Here is a 14,245-nt window from a genome sequence, read left to right on the forward strand (position 1 = left end):
AAAAGTGTATTAATTCAAGGAAGCTACATTGCTGTCCTATTTATTGTGAATCTAAGACAACAATATAGACTCTTATAGAGCTTTTTTTTTTTTGCATATCTTTTAAATCTACCTTCCATTCTATTTTTCACTAATTTCTTGATGCCAAATTTACAGCGTATGCGTGAGGAAGATCCCAGATTTGAGAATGTAAAAGAGATATAAGGGAGTCTTCCCATGTTGGATGTGGATTTGTTGTTGATTTAAGACGTACAAACTTGTGCATATCTCTGAATTTGTGAATATATTTTTCAGCATTCTGCTCCATGATTTGCATGTCTTTTGCTCCCTCTCCTAGGTAAGTCATTTTCCCTCTTATTTTAACTTTCTCAGCAGTATTCCACATCTGTTTGACAATATCCATAAATTCTTGAAGTAAGGTTCACATTCCTCATGTATAATGTTAATGAAAAATGCTGTTTGATTATCACAGAGACGTGGCTGTATTAACTTGAGTGAAATTTTATGCTATGGGAGTTCTTGCTGTGCTTTATTTTCAAAGTTTTAATCATCACTAATTATGAATATTTTGTTAGGTACATGAAATTCCACTATATGATGATAAAAAGTTCTCCTTTATATGTGTCGGTGCAGCGTAAAGCAGATTGTAAAAAAAAAATTAAAAATCTCCTTTTTAATACTTTTAGAAAATTACACTCATATGCCAGAAGTCTTGGGATAAGTATCGTTTAGGACCCTTCTAGCCCAATAAAGTGTGCCATCAGTCTCCTGTGGTGATTTTTTTCCATAATTCGGCAGTAAGCGTGTGTAGAGATCTTCAGACTGTTCATTTGGAAAGTTGCCTGCAACTCCATGGTATTTTTAGGTGAAGGATCTTAAGGATCTTAAGCAGGACTGAAGCAATCCAGCATAAAATAATGAAACAGCTTGATTAGGCTTGTGTGTACATGTCTACCGCTTAGTCCCGTTTCCTAATTCAGAGTTAGAGATGAGGCGAGATGGCATATTTTTTAATGGCTGGATGCCCTTCCTGGTGCCAAACTCAGTTGAGGAGCTAATGATAATGAAATGAACGATGGTGAATGAAATTTGGTAAAGAGGTGGAAGGAATCATGCTGTGCCTATGAATAGGAACTGTCCCAGTATTTGCCTGAAAGATTAATGGGAAACCACAGAAAACCATTCTTAGGGCAGCCGATGGTGATGTTTAAATCCACTCATCTCCCAAACGCAGAGCTTGGGTCGATAGCCATAGCTTATGCCAGGCAAATTTCTTGACAATGGCGTCGTTATGAATTTTTGATACTCCGAAATATTTTACTTTGTTGATCCACATGATCACTAATGTGGAGAATGGCTTTATTATGAATGTATCAGTGACAACGTCTGGGAGCCTTCATGGCTCAGGCAGCAGCACGTCGGCCTCTCACCGCTGGGTTCCGTGGTTCAAATCCCAGTCACTCCATGTGAGATTTCTGCTGGACAAAGCAGAGGCAGGACAGGTTTTTCTCCGGGTACTCCGGTTTTCCCTGTCATATTTAATTCCAGCGACACACTCCAATATAATTTCATCTGTCATTCATTAATCATTGCCTCAGAGGAGTGCAACAGGCTTCGGCAGCCGGCACAATTCCTATCCTCGCCGCAAGATGGGGGCTTCATTCATTCAATCCATGACCCAGTCACTGACTGGAAAACAGGTTGTAGGTTTTCATTTAGTGACAACGTCTAGGTGTTTTCTTTTTCTGCTAAAACCTGGTAGCATTCCATGTGCACACACCATTACTCATGTTAATTGTTCATTGTTCAGAATGCTTCCCTAATTCTGAAAAACATTGTAATATGCCCTTCTTGTGGGGGCATTACAATAAGTCCATGAATGGGTTGTAACACATCAGACGTAGCTGTATGATGTATCCAAGAGGATCTGTAGACCTAACCCATGTCACATGAACATAATGGAGCCATCCTGCTTAATGCATAATAATTCATATTGTAACTAATTTAAACATTACATTTTACCAGATTTCCATGTCATTCATGACCTGGTGAGCCCATGTGAGGAATCATGTTTTATTCAAATTAGAATCCTCATATGACGTATCCAACTCATCCAGGTATTATGCTATTTTATCCAATAGAAGGTCAGGAACATTGCGCTGTATTGCTAGATTAGTATCTCATACTTCCTGCATTGCTTGTGAATATGATTTCAACCAATGCTCCTGGTCTATTACTATAGACTGTTCTTGCTAGATGCAGCTTGTCAGCACCTTTAGGCACCCATAGTTGGCCATACATTATCAATGGTAGTTGGTAATACCTTCCACACTTCTGTAACATTATGGATGAAAATGTTGAGTATCTGCATAATTTGTGCATTCATTTGTGGAATGTCCCATTCATCTGGCATCATTATAATTCCTGATTAAATCATCTGTGTCATCTGAGAAGAGACAGGTAACATGTGATAACACCTCACAGCTGGCACAGTTCTGAGGATTCCCTCTTCTTCATGGGACTTAACAATCTACTTTCTGGTACCTCATGACATCTGGCACTTGAGTTAAAATACAGTATTCTTCTTTTATAAATAATATGTTTGACAAGTTAATTGAAAATCTTATATTTGTCTACAGGCCAGACTTGTACCGAGCTTCAGGGAAATTTGAATTATTGGATCGCATCTTGCCAAAGCTTAGAGCTACTCAGCACCGTGTTCTTCTTTTTTGTCAAATGACTCAACTTATGACCATCATGGAAGATTATTTGGGATGGCGAGGATTCCATTATTTACGTCTAGATGGGACAACCAAGGCTGAAGATCGTGGGGAACTCCTTAGAAAATTTAACAGCCCTGAATCAGATTACTTTGTGTTCCTGCTAAGCACTCGTGCTGGTGGCTTAGGGCTTAACCTGCAGTCTGCAGATACTGTCATCATTTTTGATTCAGATTGGAATCCTCATCAGGCATGTCTGTCTCTCATAGTTTTATTTCTGGTGCTAAGTTTGTTATAGTCTTCTTTCTCCTGTCTACAATCATCTTTATCTACAGGATCTTCAAGCTCAAGATCGGGCCCATCGGATTGGTCAGCAGAATGAGGTTCGAGTTCTAAGGCTTATGACGGTTAACTCAGTCGAGGAACGTATTTTGGCAGCTGCACGGTATAAATTGAATATGGATGAGAAAGTCATTCAAGCTGGCATGTTTGATCAAAAGTCTACTGGTTCAGAACGCCAGCAGTTTCTGAAAACTATCCTGCATCAGGATGAAGCAGATGATGAGGTGAGTGAAATGTACTCTTCAGTAGTTTGGACCATTTAAAATGGGTATTTACTTGTGATGGGGCAGAATGTCATTCTCGTAAGTCTTTGACCTCATTTTGGAGCAAGTATGGTGCTTGATGCTCATCACTCAATACTGAACCCATATTGTAGCCTGCTAGAAACATAAAATCTTCATCAGAATTAGTTGGTGGCATTTATGATCACTCTAACCTTCTCAGCGGTTCTTCTGGTTCTTCGTCACTTGCTGACATGACTACGGAAACAGTTAAGATTCTAACTATGTGAAACCAAATGCCTATAGAAGGTTAAGGCAAAGTCTAAAAATCTAAATCTAAAAATCTAATTCATCAGGAATGATGAACATGTTAGTCAAAATCTGTGTCCAGTGTTTCAGAGCCACATGGCCATGTTCTCTCACAATGCTGCCTGAAGAGCTAAGAAAATGAAAACCATAATGAGAGGAATCTAACTTCCTCCAAAAACAACCACAGTAACAACCTGAAAGTCGGTCTGTCAAATTCCACTGACAACCGTGGGTGGTTCCATATGATTCTGGAAAGTATAGCTCCCGAGACTTGAGTTCCAGACTTTCTCCTAAATTGTTCAGTCAGCCTACGAACATAATCATAATACAGGATCATTGGGAGTTACGCAAGCCCTTAATCGAATTGGATTCACCTCCAGTGACCTTGCGGATTGACTGTAATAAATACTGAATTTAAGTTACTAGGTCTGATGGCCCAAGGATAAGTTGAATCGACTGATTATTGGATTGAAGATCCCAAATAAATCTATTACATCATCATGCCAAAAAAAAACAAGTTAAACAATGAATATGAATTATAAAATAATTCAAAGTTAATCAATAATTTGGAAGTGAAGCTTAACACCAACAATTAAAAAAATTTAAAAAAATGAAATTGCTTTCAGGCTAATATCCACTCACCACTTGGGTTTAGTTAATAACTATCTCTATTATGCTTGACAGTGTTTAATTATTAAATGCAGATTTGACTGACATGAATATCCTCAACAAACAAAATATCGAAAGGAAGAGCGATGGTTTTCCTGAGAATTTAATTACAAGGAAAAGCTTCATTTGGTTTGGTTTAATTGCTTCATTGACTGGTCAAATTGCATTACCGTCACTTGTCTGCAGCTTCCTGATTGTATTACCATCACTTGTTTCCAGCTTCCTGTAAGAAATACATGTGCTTCTACATATGTCTTACCATCCTGTTTCCCTTCATTAATGTAATGTTTAAAAAAATTTGTTCATCAATCATAATTAAACATGTAGATCATGCCAAGCTAATGACTTGAGCATAAATGTACAACCCTCAGAACAAATAATTTAAAAACCCTATATGACAGGCTATAATGCCCGTGCATGACATCTAACTGATGTTCCAAGGTGTGGACTAATGCTCTGCCGTACACCCGTTCTAATATGATTTCGCTTGATCACCAGTATGATGCTCTGTAGCGATTCCCAGGTCACTTTGGGGGAAGACGCTCATTGCTTCGATTCTGGTAACACCACGACCTGAAATATCTGTAGGACCTACATCCATGATACGACATCACTAACGGCCAAACTAAACAAATTCTATTAATTTATGATCACTACCCTGACATGATATCACTACTGTGAAACCAGTAACAACAAAAATCGACCAAAATGCATGGAATAACTACAAGATTAAATGTCACCATATCCTAATTTATACAACAGTTATAATGTGGAATAGCAATACACTGAAACTTTTAAATAATTGTCTGTTTTTAATAGTCAAGGAATGAAATCTTTCTGACCAGTATAAATGACAAAATCAATAGACTACCTGCTCTACATATGGTCCCGGTCGTCAAACCTTTCGGCTGACCCTGTTTTTTAACTTGCTGTTGCCTTTCTAACCAGATATAAATGGAAACCTACAGTTTACAGATATGACTCTAACACATGAAAGTCTCATTCCGTTGATGGACATGAAATAAACATTGAAAAGGCCTACGTTACACTTTACTTGACAAATGCTACCAAATGCATCGAGGGAAACAACACTATTTCAACATCACTTGTCCTCCATCCGGTCATCAGATGAGAACCATGGAAACAATCACGTGCATTAATCCGAACAATGCTAATTCTTCAGGACCCTGGCCTGGAATACAATATCCTTCTTCAGGACAAGTATAAAATACACATCATCACTCTCAAAAATCACATCATTAATACAAATTCCTCACAATATCACACCATTGTGATGACAAGTCAAAGCACACTATTCCTGGCTCTCTCCTTTGATGATTACTCACACTTCACTGCATGACTGCATGACCGCATGACAAGTCTGGCTACTCTCGTATTGTCAATTTTGGCTTTTAACATAATAATAATAATAATAATAATAATAATAATAATAATAATAATAATAATAATAATAATAATAATAATAATAATAATAATTAAATTAATAAATTATTATTATTATTATTATTATTATTATTATTATTATTATCATCATTATTATCATCATCATCATCATCACCGGGCGAGTTGGCCATGCGTGTAGAGGCGCGCGGCTGTGAGCTTGCATCCGGGAGATAGTAGGTTCGAATCCCACTATCGGCAGCCCTGAAAATGGTTTTCTGTGGTTTCCCATTTTCACACCAGGCAAATGCTGGGGCTGTACCTTAATTAAGGCCACGGCCGCTTCCTTCCAACTCCTAGGCCTTTACTATCCCATCATCGCCATAAGACCTATCTGTGTCGGTGCGACGTAAAGCCCCTAGCAAAAAAAAAAATCATCATCATCGAAAGTCAAATTTTCTTTAACATGCACAACTTCCACCCAGCGACAAAATATTTTTCCATTCCCAATTAATACTTAATTAAAGAAAGGTTTCCCAACTAATATCCAATGAAACAAAAAGTTTCCCACTTTTCAGGTTAGAGCTTACAGCCATTATGGTTACAATAAAATTTACAAGAGGATTTACTTTCACTCCCTTTCTGACATAGCACCTCGCACCAAAGATAGCATCAGAAATACAGTGACATACTCACAAAAATATAATAACCAACGCAAAATAAATCTTAACAACACGCTTTTCACGAACTATGTAAATAACTGTTTATACCATATGTCTACTTTACATTGTAAAAGAAAGAAAAGTGCCCTGCCCACCTCAGAAAGAGTTAGAATGGTAAGGAACACATGTCTACATAAAATGAAACAGATTTACAGACCTTCATCTCGAGACCCTGGCCACGGCCCATCTAGCTGGCTAGTACCTGTCCAGTTGGTCGTCATTATTTTGACAGACAATTTTTACATCATACAACATCCTTCCTTCCATCATTTTGGGATTAATATTTAGGTAGTATCTGAAAAGGAAAACCACCGGGTGAGTTGGCTGTGCAGTTAGGGGTGCGCAGTTGTGAGCTTGCTTCCGGGAGATAGTGGGTTCGAACCCCACTGTCGGCAGCCTTGAAGATGGTTTTCCGTGGTTTCCCTTTTCTCACCAAGCTGTACCTTAAAGAAGGCCAAGGCTGCTTCCTTCCCACTCCTAGCCATTTCCTACTCCATCATTACCATAAGACCTATCTGTGTCAGTGTGACATAAAAAATAAAGGAAAAGGAAACCACATGGAAGGCATTTTGACACCTTACAGTACGCACAGGTCCACAATGTATTCATAACAGTTTGTGCCCGCACTTAGTAAGAAATTCTTGATAAATACAACTTTTCGACTACTGCAAATTGCAGCAAGGCAAATAATTATGAGAACTAATTCTCACCATAGATTCACTGTCTCCACCGAGTTTAATGGTTATTATTCACCAACTTCTGTGAATTGCTTATAAAGAAGGGATACACCTTCACACTATGCAGGATAACTGTTTCTGCCGTGAAAGCACTCTAGTATTTAGTACAGTTTCCCCTAAATACATTCAGAGCTCAACTTTATCGCTACTGCGTTATGTTCTTATGTTGGAAAACTACAACATCCCAGAGCATTCGTGACACATCCACTCCGTACTGCTCCCAGCAAATGTGTGTATGAGAGATGCGTTCATGCTTGGTGACTTGAGACTCGACTTCCCGCTAAAACATTGCCACAAAAATCCACAAAAATGTGCAGAATATTCCAGAATTCCATCCTAAGACTCCACAAGGTATCAAATCATTGATCAAATCATCGAAATTTCGACTGTGACCTCTCTTTCCTGATATCGGCTCAATTATTGTCTTGAACATGACACTTCTGTTGCACACTTTACTTTGGGTGAATTTACATATCTGTGCACTCTTATTTTTCCAACACGTGTACACCTGTATTTCAAAATTTTTACTTCATAATTTCCAATATTGTTTGCCATAATACTATAATAATTCTTTTTATTCTAATGTCCAAATATGAGGCTTAAGTATGCCATAGGACATAACTGTAATTGGATGTACTTTTGAGTCATTTGGCGCTCAACTGTGACTGTGATCGTGCATTCCAAGGTCACACATATGGATAATAAATTAACTGGGTTACTTCTCCATGTGGCAGTTAACTTCAAAATGGCACGTCAGTCAAACCAACAGGATGATGGTCGCAAAATGTCTCAATACTTCAAAGTAGAAATGAGTATTTTCATTATAAAAGCTGTTATACTAGTGTAAGCTTTCACTACAAATGTCAGCTGACAAAGAATGGACTTACTTCCAATGACATTAGGCTGTGCTCCACATTGTAAATACGTATATCAAAATTATTCTTCAGTAGCCTTTATCAAGACAAAATGTCACTAGCTGAATGAGCATCCTGGAAGGCTAGGGAGTGATACTGTTATCAGCTTGGGTCCCTCTCAGGTTGGTATTATTCTTCTGTTCTTTCAGGTCTAACATAGGTTATTAAGCTTTATAAATCTGTAGCCCATCTCCCTTTTTTGTTGAAACAGTTCTACGAGGGTGGATCAAGTATAAATGGGAATTATTTATTAAAATTTATTGCATCAACCAAAAAAAATATACACATAGAGATCACTTTTCTACATAGTGTCCTACCTTTATTACATATTTTCTCCATCGAATTGGTAAGTTTTCGATGCCGTCCTGATAGAAAGAAGAAGGACTTGTGCGGAGCCTGTTGCGCACAAACTCTTCTACACTTGAATCACCGTTGAACTTCTGTCCTCCTAGGTCTTATTTGAGTGGTCCAAACAAATGGTAGTCGCAGGGCGATAAATCTGAACTGTATGGACCTGCAAGAAATCCTATCCTCATCGTGGCTTCCACGGTATGCACTAGCTATGCGTCTTGACAGGTGTGCTATTTACCAACTTACGAACCCAACTTAGCATGCTGGGGCAAAATGCTGGCAACCTGGAATGAATTAGCTGGAAAATTTATATTGTATAATAACGGACCAACTGTGTTGGTATTACATACCACTTAGTCGAGCAGCTCGTCTTCTTTTTCCCAAGTCTTCCCAGCCCAAACTTTGCAACATTTTTGTTACACTACTCTTTTGTCGGAAATCACCCAGAACAAGTCGAGCTGCTTTTCTTTGGATTTTTTCCAGTTCTTGAATCAAGTAATCCTGGTGAGGGTTCCATCCGTACACTGGAACCATACTCTAGTTGGGGTCTTACCAGAGACTTATGCCCTTCACCCCCATTAATGCAGTAATTAAAACTGAGAGGACTTTTCCTATTTGTGAAACACACAACCTGACTTTTAACCCCGTTAATCACCATACCATTGCCTGCAGTCCATCTCACAACATTATCGAGGTCATTTTGCAGTCGCTCACAATCTTGTAACTTACTTTATACAGAATAACATCATCAAAAAGCCTTATCTCTGATTCCACTTCTTTACTCATATCATTTATATATATACATTTGTATGTATAAGAAAACATAAAGGTCGAATAATACTGCCTCGAGGAATTCCCCTCTTAATTATTACAGGGTCAGATAAAGATTCGCCTACTCTAATTCTCTGAGATCTATTTTCTAGAAATATAGCAACCCATTCAGTCACTCTTTTGTCTAGTCCAATGGCACTTCTTTTTTCCAGTAGTCTCCCGTGTTCCACCCTATCAAATGCATTAGACACGTCAATTACGATATAGCCCATTTGACCTCCTGAATCCAAGATTTCTGCTATATCTTGCTGGAATCCTACAAGTTGACCTTTCCTAAACCTGAACTGCCTTCTATCAAACCAGTTATTAATTTGGGGCAAATATTTCAGTTTCCTTATGGGAATCATCATCTATATCACTTGCCGGTCATTCAAATCAAACAGTGCTGTCCACAGTGAATTTGCCCATTTAAATGATTGTAACTGGTGTATTGTTCAACATTGAAACAATATGTTGTCCATAGTTGATATGACTCTACAGCATTATTTATTGAGTGAAGAAAGAAATAGGAATTTAGTGAAATTATTATTCTGATTAATTGTTTTTGCAGAAAAATGTAAACTTCCTCATTCTTAAACATGTCATTTGCTACAGAAGTACAGTTTGTTACAACAAGAAATGCTGGATATGAACTGTTCTCTCGTTTATTAATGCTTTGAAACTGGTGCTTCCCTTATTTAATGCCATATGTGGTGTCCAAGCAACACTCGGGCTTGGTTTTCTTAACTAATAAATCATTGCATGATCGAAATACATCCATGTCTCTTCCGGTAAACATGAATGACAGCGTTATAGTTGGTTACACTACTGTTAGACGAGACCTGTGACCCTTACTGGATAGATTACAAATGCTTGTTTCGGAGAGTTCTGCGCATTTTGTTCTCCCCCTCGTTCCTGCAATTACATCACAAAGTCTTTATCACACAAGTCAACATTTTCGTAATTTACATCAGCTGATACTGTACCTATCAAATGAATCCTGGAAAATATAAATGAAATGATTTACATAGTAGTTATATCTGGTTCCAGGTACATTCATAAATGTTGTCTATTACCTTCCTGCCACCTACGTAATTACCTGTAAACTTATGCAGGCGTCTCCGAAAACCGTAAAAGTAGTTAGTGGGACGTAAATAACATTATTAAACTTATGCTAGCCTGCAGAATATTCCGTAAATGACCTGCTAGAGCAGGAATTATGGTGCAGAATGTATTGTACACGGCATACGAGGAAAATGTATTGGCGTGGAATATCCTGGAAAAGACACAGGAAGGGCTAAATCTGTTCACTGCAGCCGTACTTATTGTTTCATCAGTGGATAATTCGTGATTAGCACAGTGCCACAGAACAACATTTGGGAAACTGTCTTGTAGTAATTTTCTAATACCAGTAAAAAGCAAAGCAAAGTCATCTCCATACAGGCCATGAAGGCCCTTGGAGGGGTGAAAGGTAAAGGCTTCCTCCATTCGTAACCTCAGCGCGCGTTGGGGTAGAGTGGTTAGCTCTACGCTCGGCCGCCTTTGCCCCCAGGAATTAACCTGGTACTAATTTTTGGTGTAGGCTGAGTGAACCTCAAGGCCATATGCACCTCCGGAAGTGGAAATCTTGTTTCTTAAATGTTACGACTTCCTGACGGGGATACGAGCCCATGTCCTTCCGGGCGAACCGAGCACGCCTTTACCGCCTCAGCCAGGCAGCCCCTTCTGATACCACTACACACACCAAATATCACTGCAGCTCCATCACAAGTGACAGACAGAAGGAAATACTTTAAGTAGTCTTTTGACATTCCAAGGCTTTCAAGTTTATTCATTAATGAACAGTTTGGCAGTTACATCATTAAATTTGATCAAATCAAGGAAATGGCTCCCCAGAGCAGACACTTCAGGTAATTCTACCCAAACATAAACTAATAAAGAACTTTTGATAATGAAAGTGGTTGATATGACAATAATTAAGGATATTTTTTTTCACAATTGATAACGTAATTGACTACAGTTTTCTTCATTTCATTGTGAATATGGTTAATTATATTAATGCAGGCATTTGAGGAATGGAGAATGCAGCCCATATCTGTACTATTACTCTCCTGAAGATTTATTTCATCTTCGAAGTTGTTGAATGATTGGTTCTTTCTTGTCACTTTGTAAGCCATTCAATTTTTAAATTTTTGTTTTTTGTTTTGAGACACAACATTGAAATATGAAATTTTACTATGGCATGGCAAAAGAGACCAGTTTTTTGTTTTCACAGTGACCACACGAGTAATATTATCACAACCAGGATGGAGCTCCTGGATTATACCAGTCTTCCAAACCAGAGGAAGAAGGTTATCCTCCCTTAGAAGCACCAAGTCTCCTACAGTTGGAGTTCAATTTCCTATGGAAGACCATTTACGTCTCTGTTGGAGTGATTTTATGTATTCCTTTGACCACCTCTACCAAAAAATGTGATTCAGCTGTTGCACCAAATTCCATTTATTTAGACAGGTGCGGGAGCTTTTGGATACGTCTGGAGAGAGGACAGAGGTCAATCGTCTCCCTACTAGAAAATGTCCAGGTGTCAAATAGCATTGATCATCGGGGTCATCAGTCATTGAACAGAGAAGTCTTGAGTTCAACACAGACTCAATTTGATAAAAAAGAGTTCTCAGCTCTTCAAAATTAAGAATAGAATTTGCTATGGTCCGCTTCAAAAGTGATTTTGCGACTTTATTCCACCCTCCCAAAGCCCACCAAAATGAGGACTGGACGGTGGAATAAATTTCCATTTTATATTCAGATATTCTTCTATTTCAGTGCAGCTATCCTTAATAAATCTTAGTAACTCATTGTTGCTCCAACAAAATTTGGGAAATCCTCTCTGGGCCGTAAATCTTCTAAATGCAACGAGGAAGTCCTTAGTCGTTAGACTCTTCACAAGTTCAAGATGTATTGCCTTAGTGACAAGACAAATAAAGAGAACAATGTATGCATTAAACTTTGTCTTACTCCTCGGGTTATCACCCTTTGTGATGACTGGGCCACCATAATCAAGACCAACCTTAACAAAGGGTAAAGACAGTTCAACTCTATATGAGGGTAACTGACCCATTATGTGAGTGGTGAGTGGAGGTTTGCTTCTGAAGCACTTGCAGCATGAATGGGAGGAATTACTGTCTTCCCACGTGGAATTCAAAATCTGTTACGCAAAGAAAAGAATACAGCCTGAGGGCCGGAATGCAATAGCATCTCATGTTCATGTTTAACAATCAGTTTAGTAACAAAGTGTTTCGGAGGAAGAATGATAGGGTGTTTCTCATTATATTCCAACTGAGAATTAATGAGTTGACCGCCGACTGTCAACAACCCATAATCATCTAGGAACGGATTGGGTATGACGTATATATTCGTATGCTGAATGTTACAGAGTAATGGGCATGAATATATACGTACTCGTCTTTTACCGCGAATATCTCCTGGGTATGATGAGCTACTTTGCCACATCGTGTATTGTCGTTTTAATTGATGTTTTTCTCGCACGATGGCAGCAAATACCACATGTCATGCTCCTTGAAGCTTATTTGTTTTTATTTTACAACTGTGCGGCGCTACTTGTCCGCAGTAGACCAAATATGGCAGCATGTAGTTCAAAGCGTAAATTCAAAACACTCAAAGAGGATGAGATTATTCAACACTTAGAGAATGATTGTGTCAATTTATCTTCTCAGAAATCCAGAGATGAGTGGTTTGATACAGATGAAGATGAGTCTGATAGTGAAAGTGGTTCAGAGAATGAGAATGAAGAACAAGGTGAACAACATGACGAATCGGATGAAGGCGAAGTGCTAGACATTTTTCAACCTTTCCCGCCACTTGGTGTTTCACGTCAGAAATACGTATTTTCTGGTGCTAGTGGTGTAAATGTGGACTTCGATGACGAATCCAACCTTCTGGAATATTTTGAACAGTTCATAGGTGATGATATATTCATCTTATTGCCGAACAGACCTATGTGTATGCTAAAAAGTTTTTGGAAGCCCATCCAAACTTGAAACCACGGTCACGTACGAAAGATTGGGTGGATACAAATCCACCTGAGATAAAAACTCTAATTGGACTTCTAATGTTTCAGGGGATAGTTCATAAGCCAGAAAACAGTATGTAATTCTCAAAATGGAAAGTATTGCAACCCCTTACTTTTCAAAAATTATCTCTGAGACAAATCACTGCAGTTCTAGTGAGGTAAATGACGTAATTGACAGTGAAGTTAATGTAAAATCTTTCACAACGTCACTAGCATGACATGTAATTCGTAAATATTCCTTTCTTTCATTTTTTTAAATTTTAGGTGCTAAAATATGAACAAAAAACTCAAATTTCAACCAGGTAAATGACCTTGCAGTTAATGAAAAATGGTTCAGAATGTCACGTGCATGATATATTTATAAATAGCCCTTGCTTTTATTTGTTTCAACTTTTGGCTGTAAAATATGGGTCAAACTCTCAAATTCCGACCAGGTAAATGACCTTGCAGTTAATGTAAAATGGTTAAACATTTCTCTAACATTAAAATTAATTAATTAAAACACCTTTATTTTACTTTTTGTATCACAGATGAATGAAATTAATGATATTACTAACTTTTCTGCCTATCCTGCCGTGTAACAACAATCTGCTGAAAAAATACACAGGGCAGGTTACACCAAGCACATCAATAATACACAGTTAAGGGGTTAATGTGCTCGAAGAGGCAACTACATTATTAGACCTCAAGTCATGAAGCTCCTTCCCATATTCACTAGCTTGCATCTGACCTATTATTTTCATTTCACTAATCCTCATTACTTCAGGTTTAAGTGGACCAATGAAACAAGTATCCTTAGTGGAGCGGACATTGGTAATAAATCTCACAACATAGCTATAAACTCGTTTGAGTTTGAGAACGGAAGAAAATTTCTCTAACTCAAGTGGGTGCACGTTAACGTTAACTAGCAGGACTCTCAAAGAGGGTTTTGATTCTGCATTCACAGTAGATGGTGTACTACT

The 14,245-nt window shown here is 38.2% G+C and overlaps 1 protein-coding gene across 7 annotated transcripts in view; it reads left to right on the forward strand.

Moving 5' to 3' along the window:
• LOC136864217 (ATP-dependent helicase brm) overlaps window positions 1-14,245 on the forward strand; it is a 510,653-nt gene that overhangs the window by 343,754 nt on the left and 152,654 nt on the right. For all 7 annotated transcript variants that reach the window (XM_067140929.2, XM_067140932.2, XM_067140934.2 and 4 more), the window contains exons 19-20: window positions 2,640-2,970; window positions 3,056-3,286. In XM_067140929.2, the coding sequence (XP_066997030.2) occupies window positions 2,640-2,970; window positions 3,056-3,286 (562 nt within the window). The remainder of the gene's footprint in view (window positions 1-2,639; window positions 2,971-3,055; window positions 3,287-14,245) is intronic.

Source organism: Anabrus simplex, chromosome 2, assembly GCF_040414725.1.
Source record: "Anabrus simplex isolate iqAnaSimp1 chromosome 2, ASM4041472v1, whole genome shotgun sequence".
Taxonomy (NCBI): Eukaryota; Metazoa; Arthropoda; class Insecta; order Orthoptera; family Tettigoniidae; genus Anabrus; species Anabrus simplex.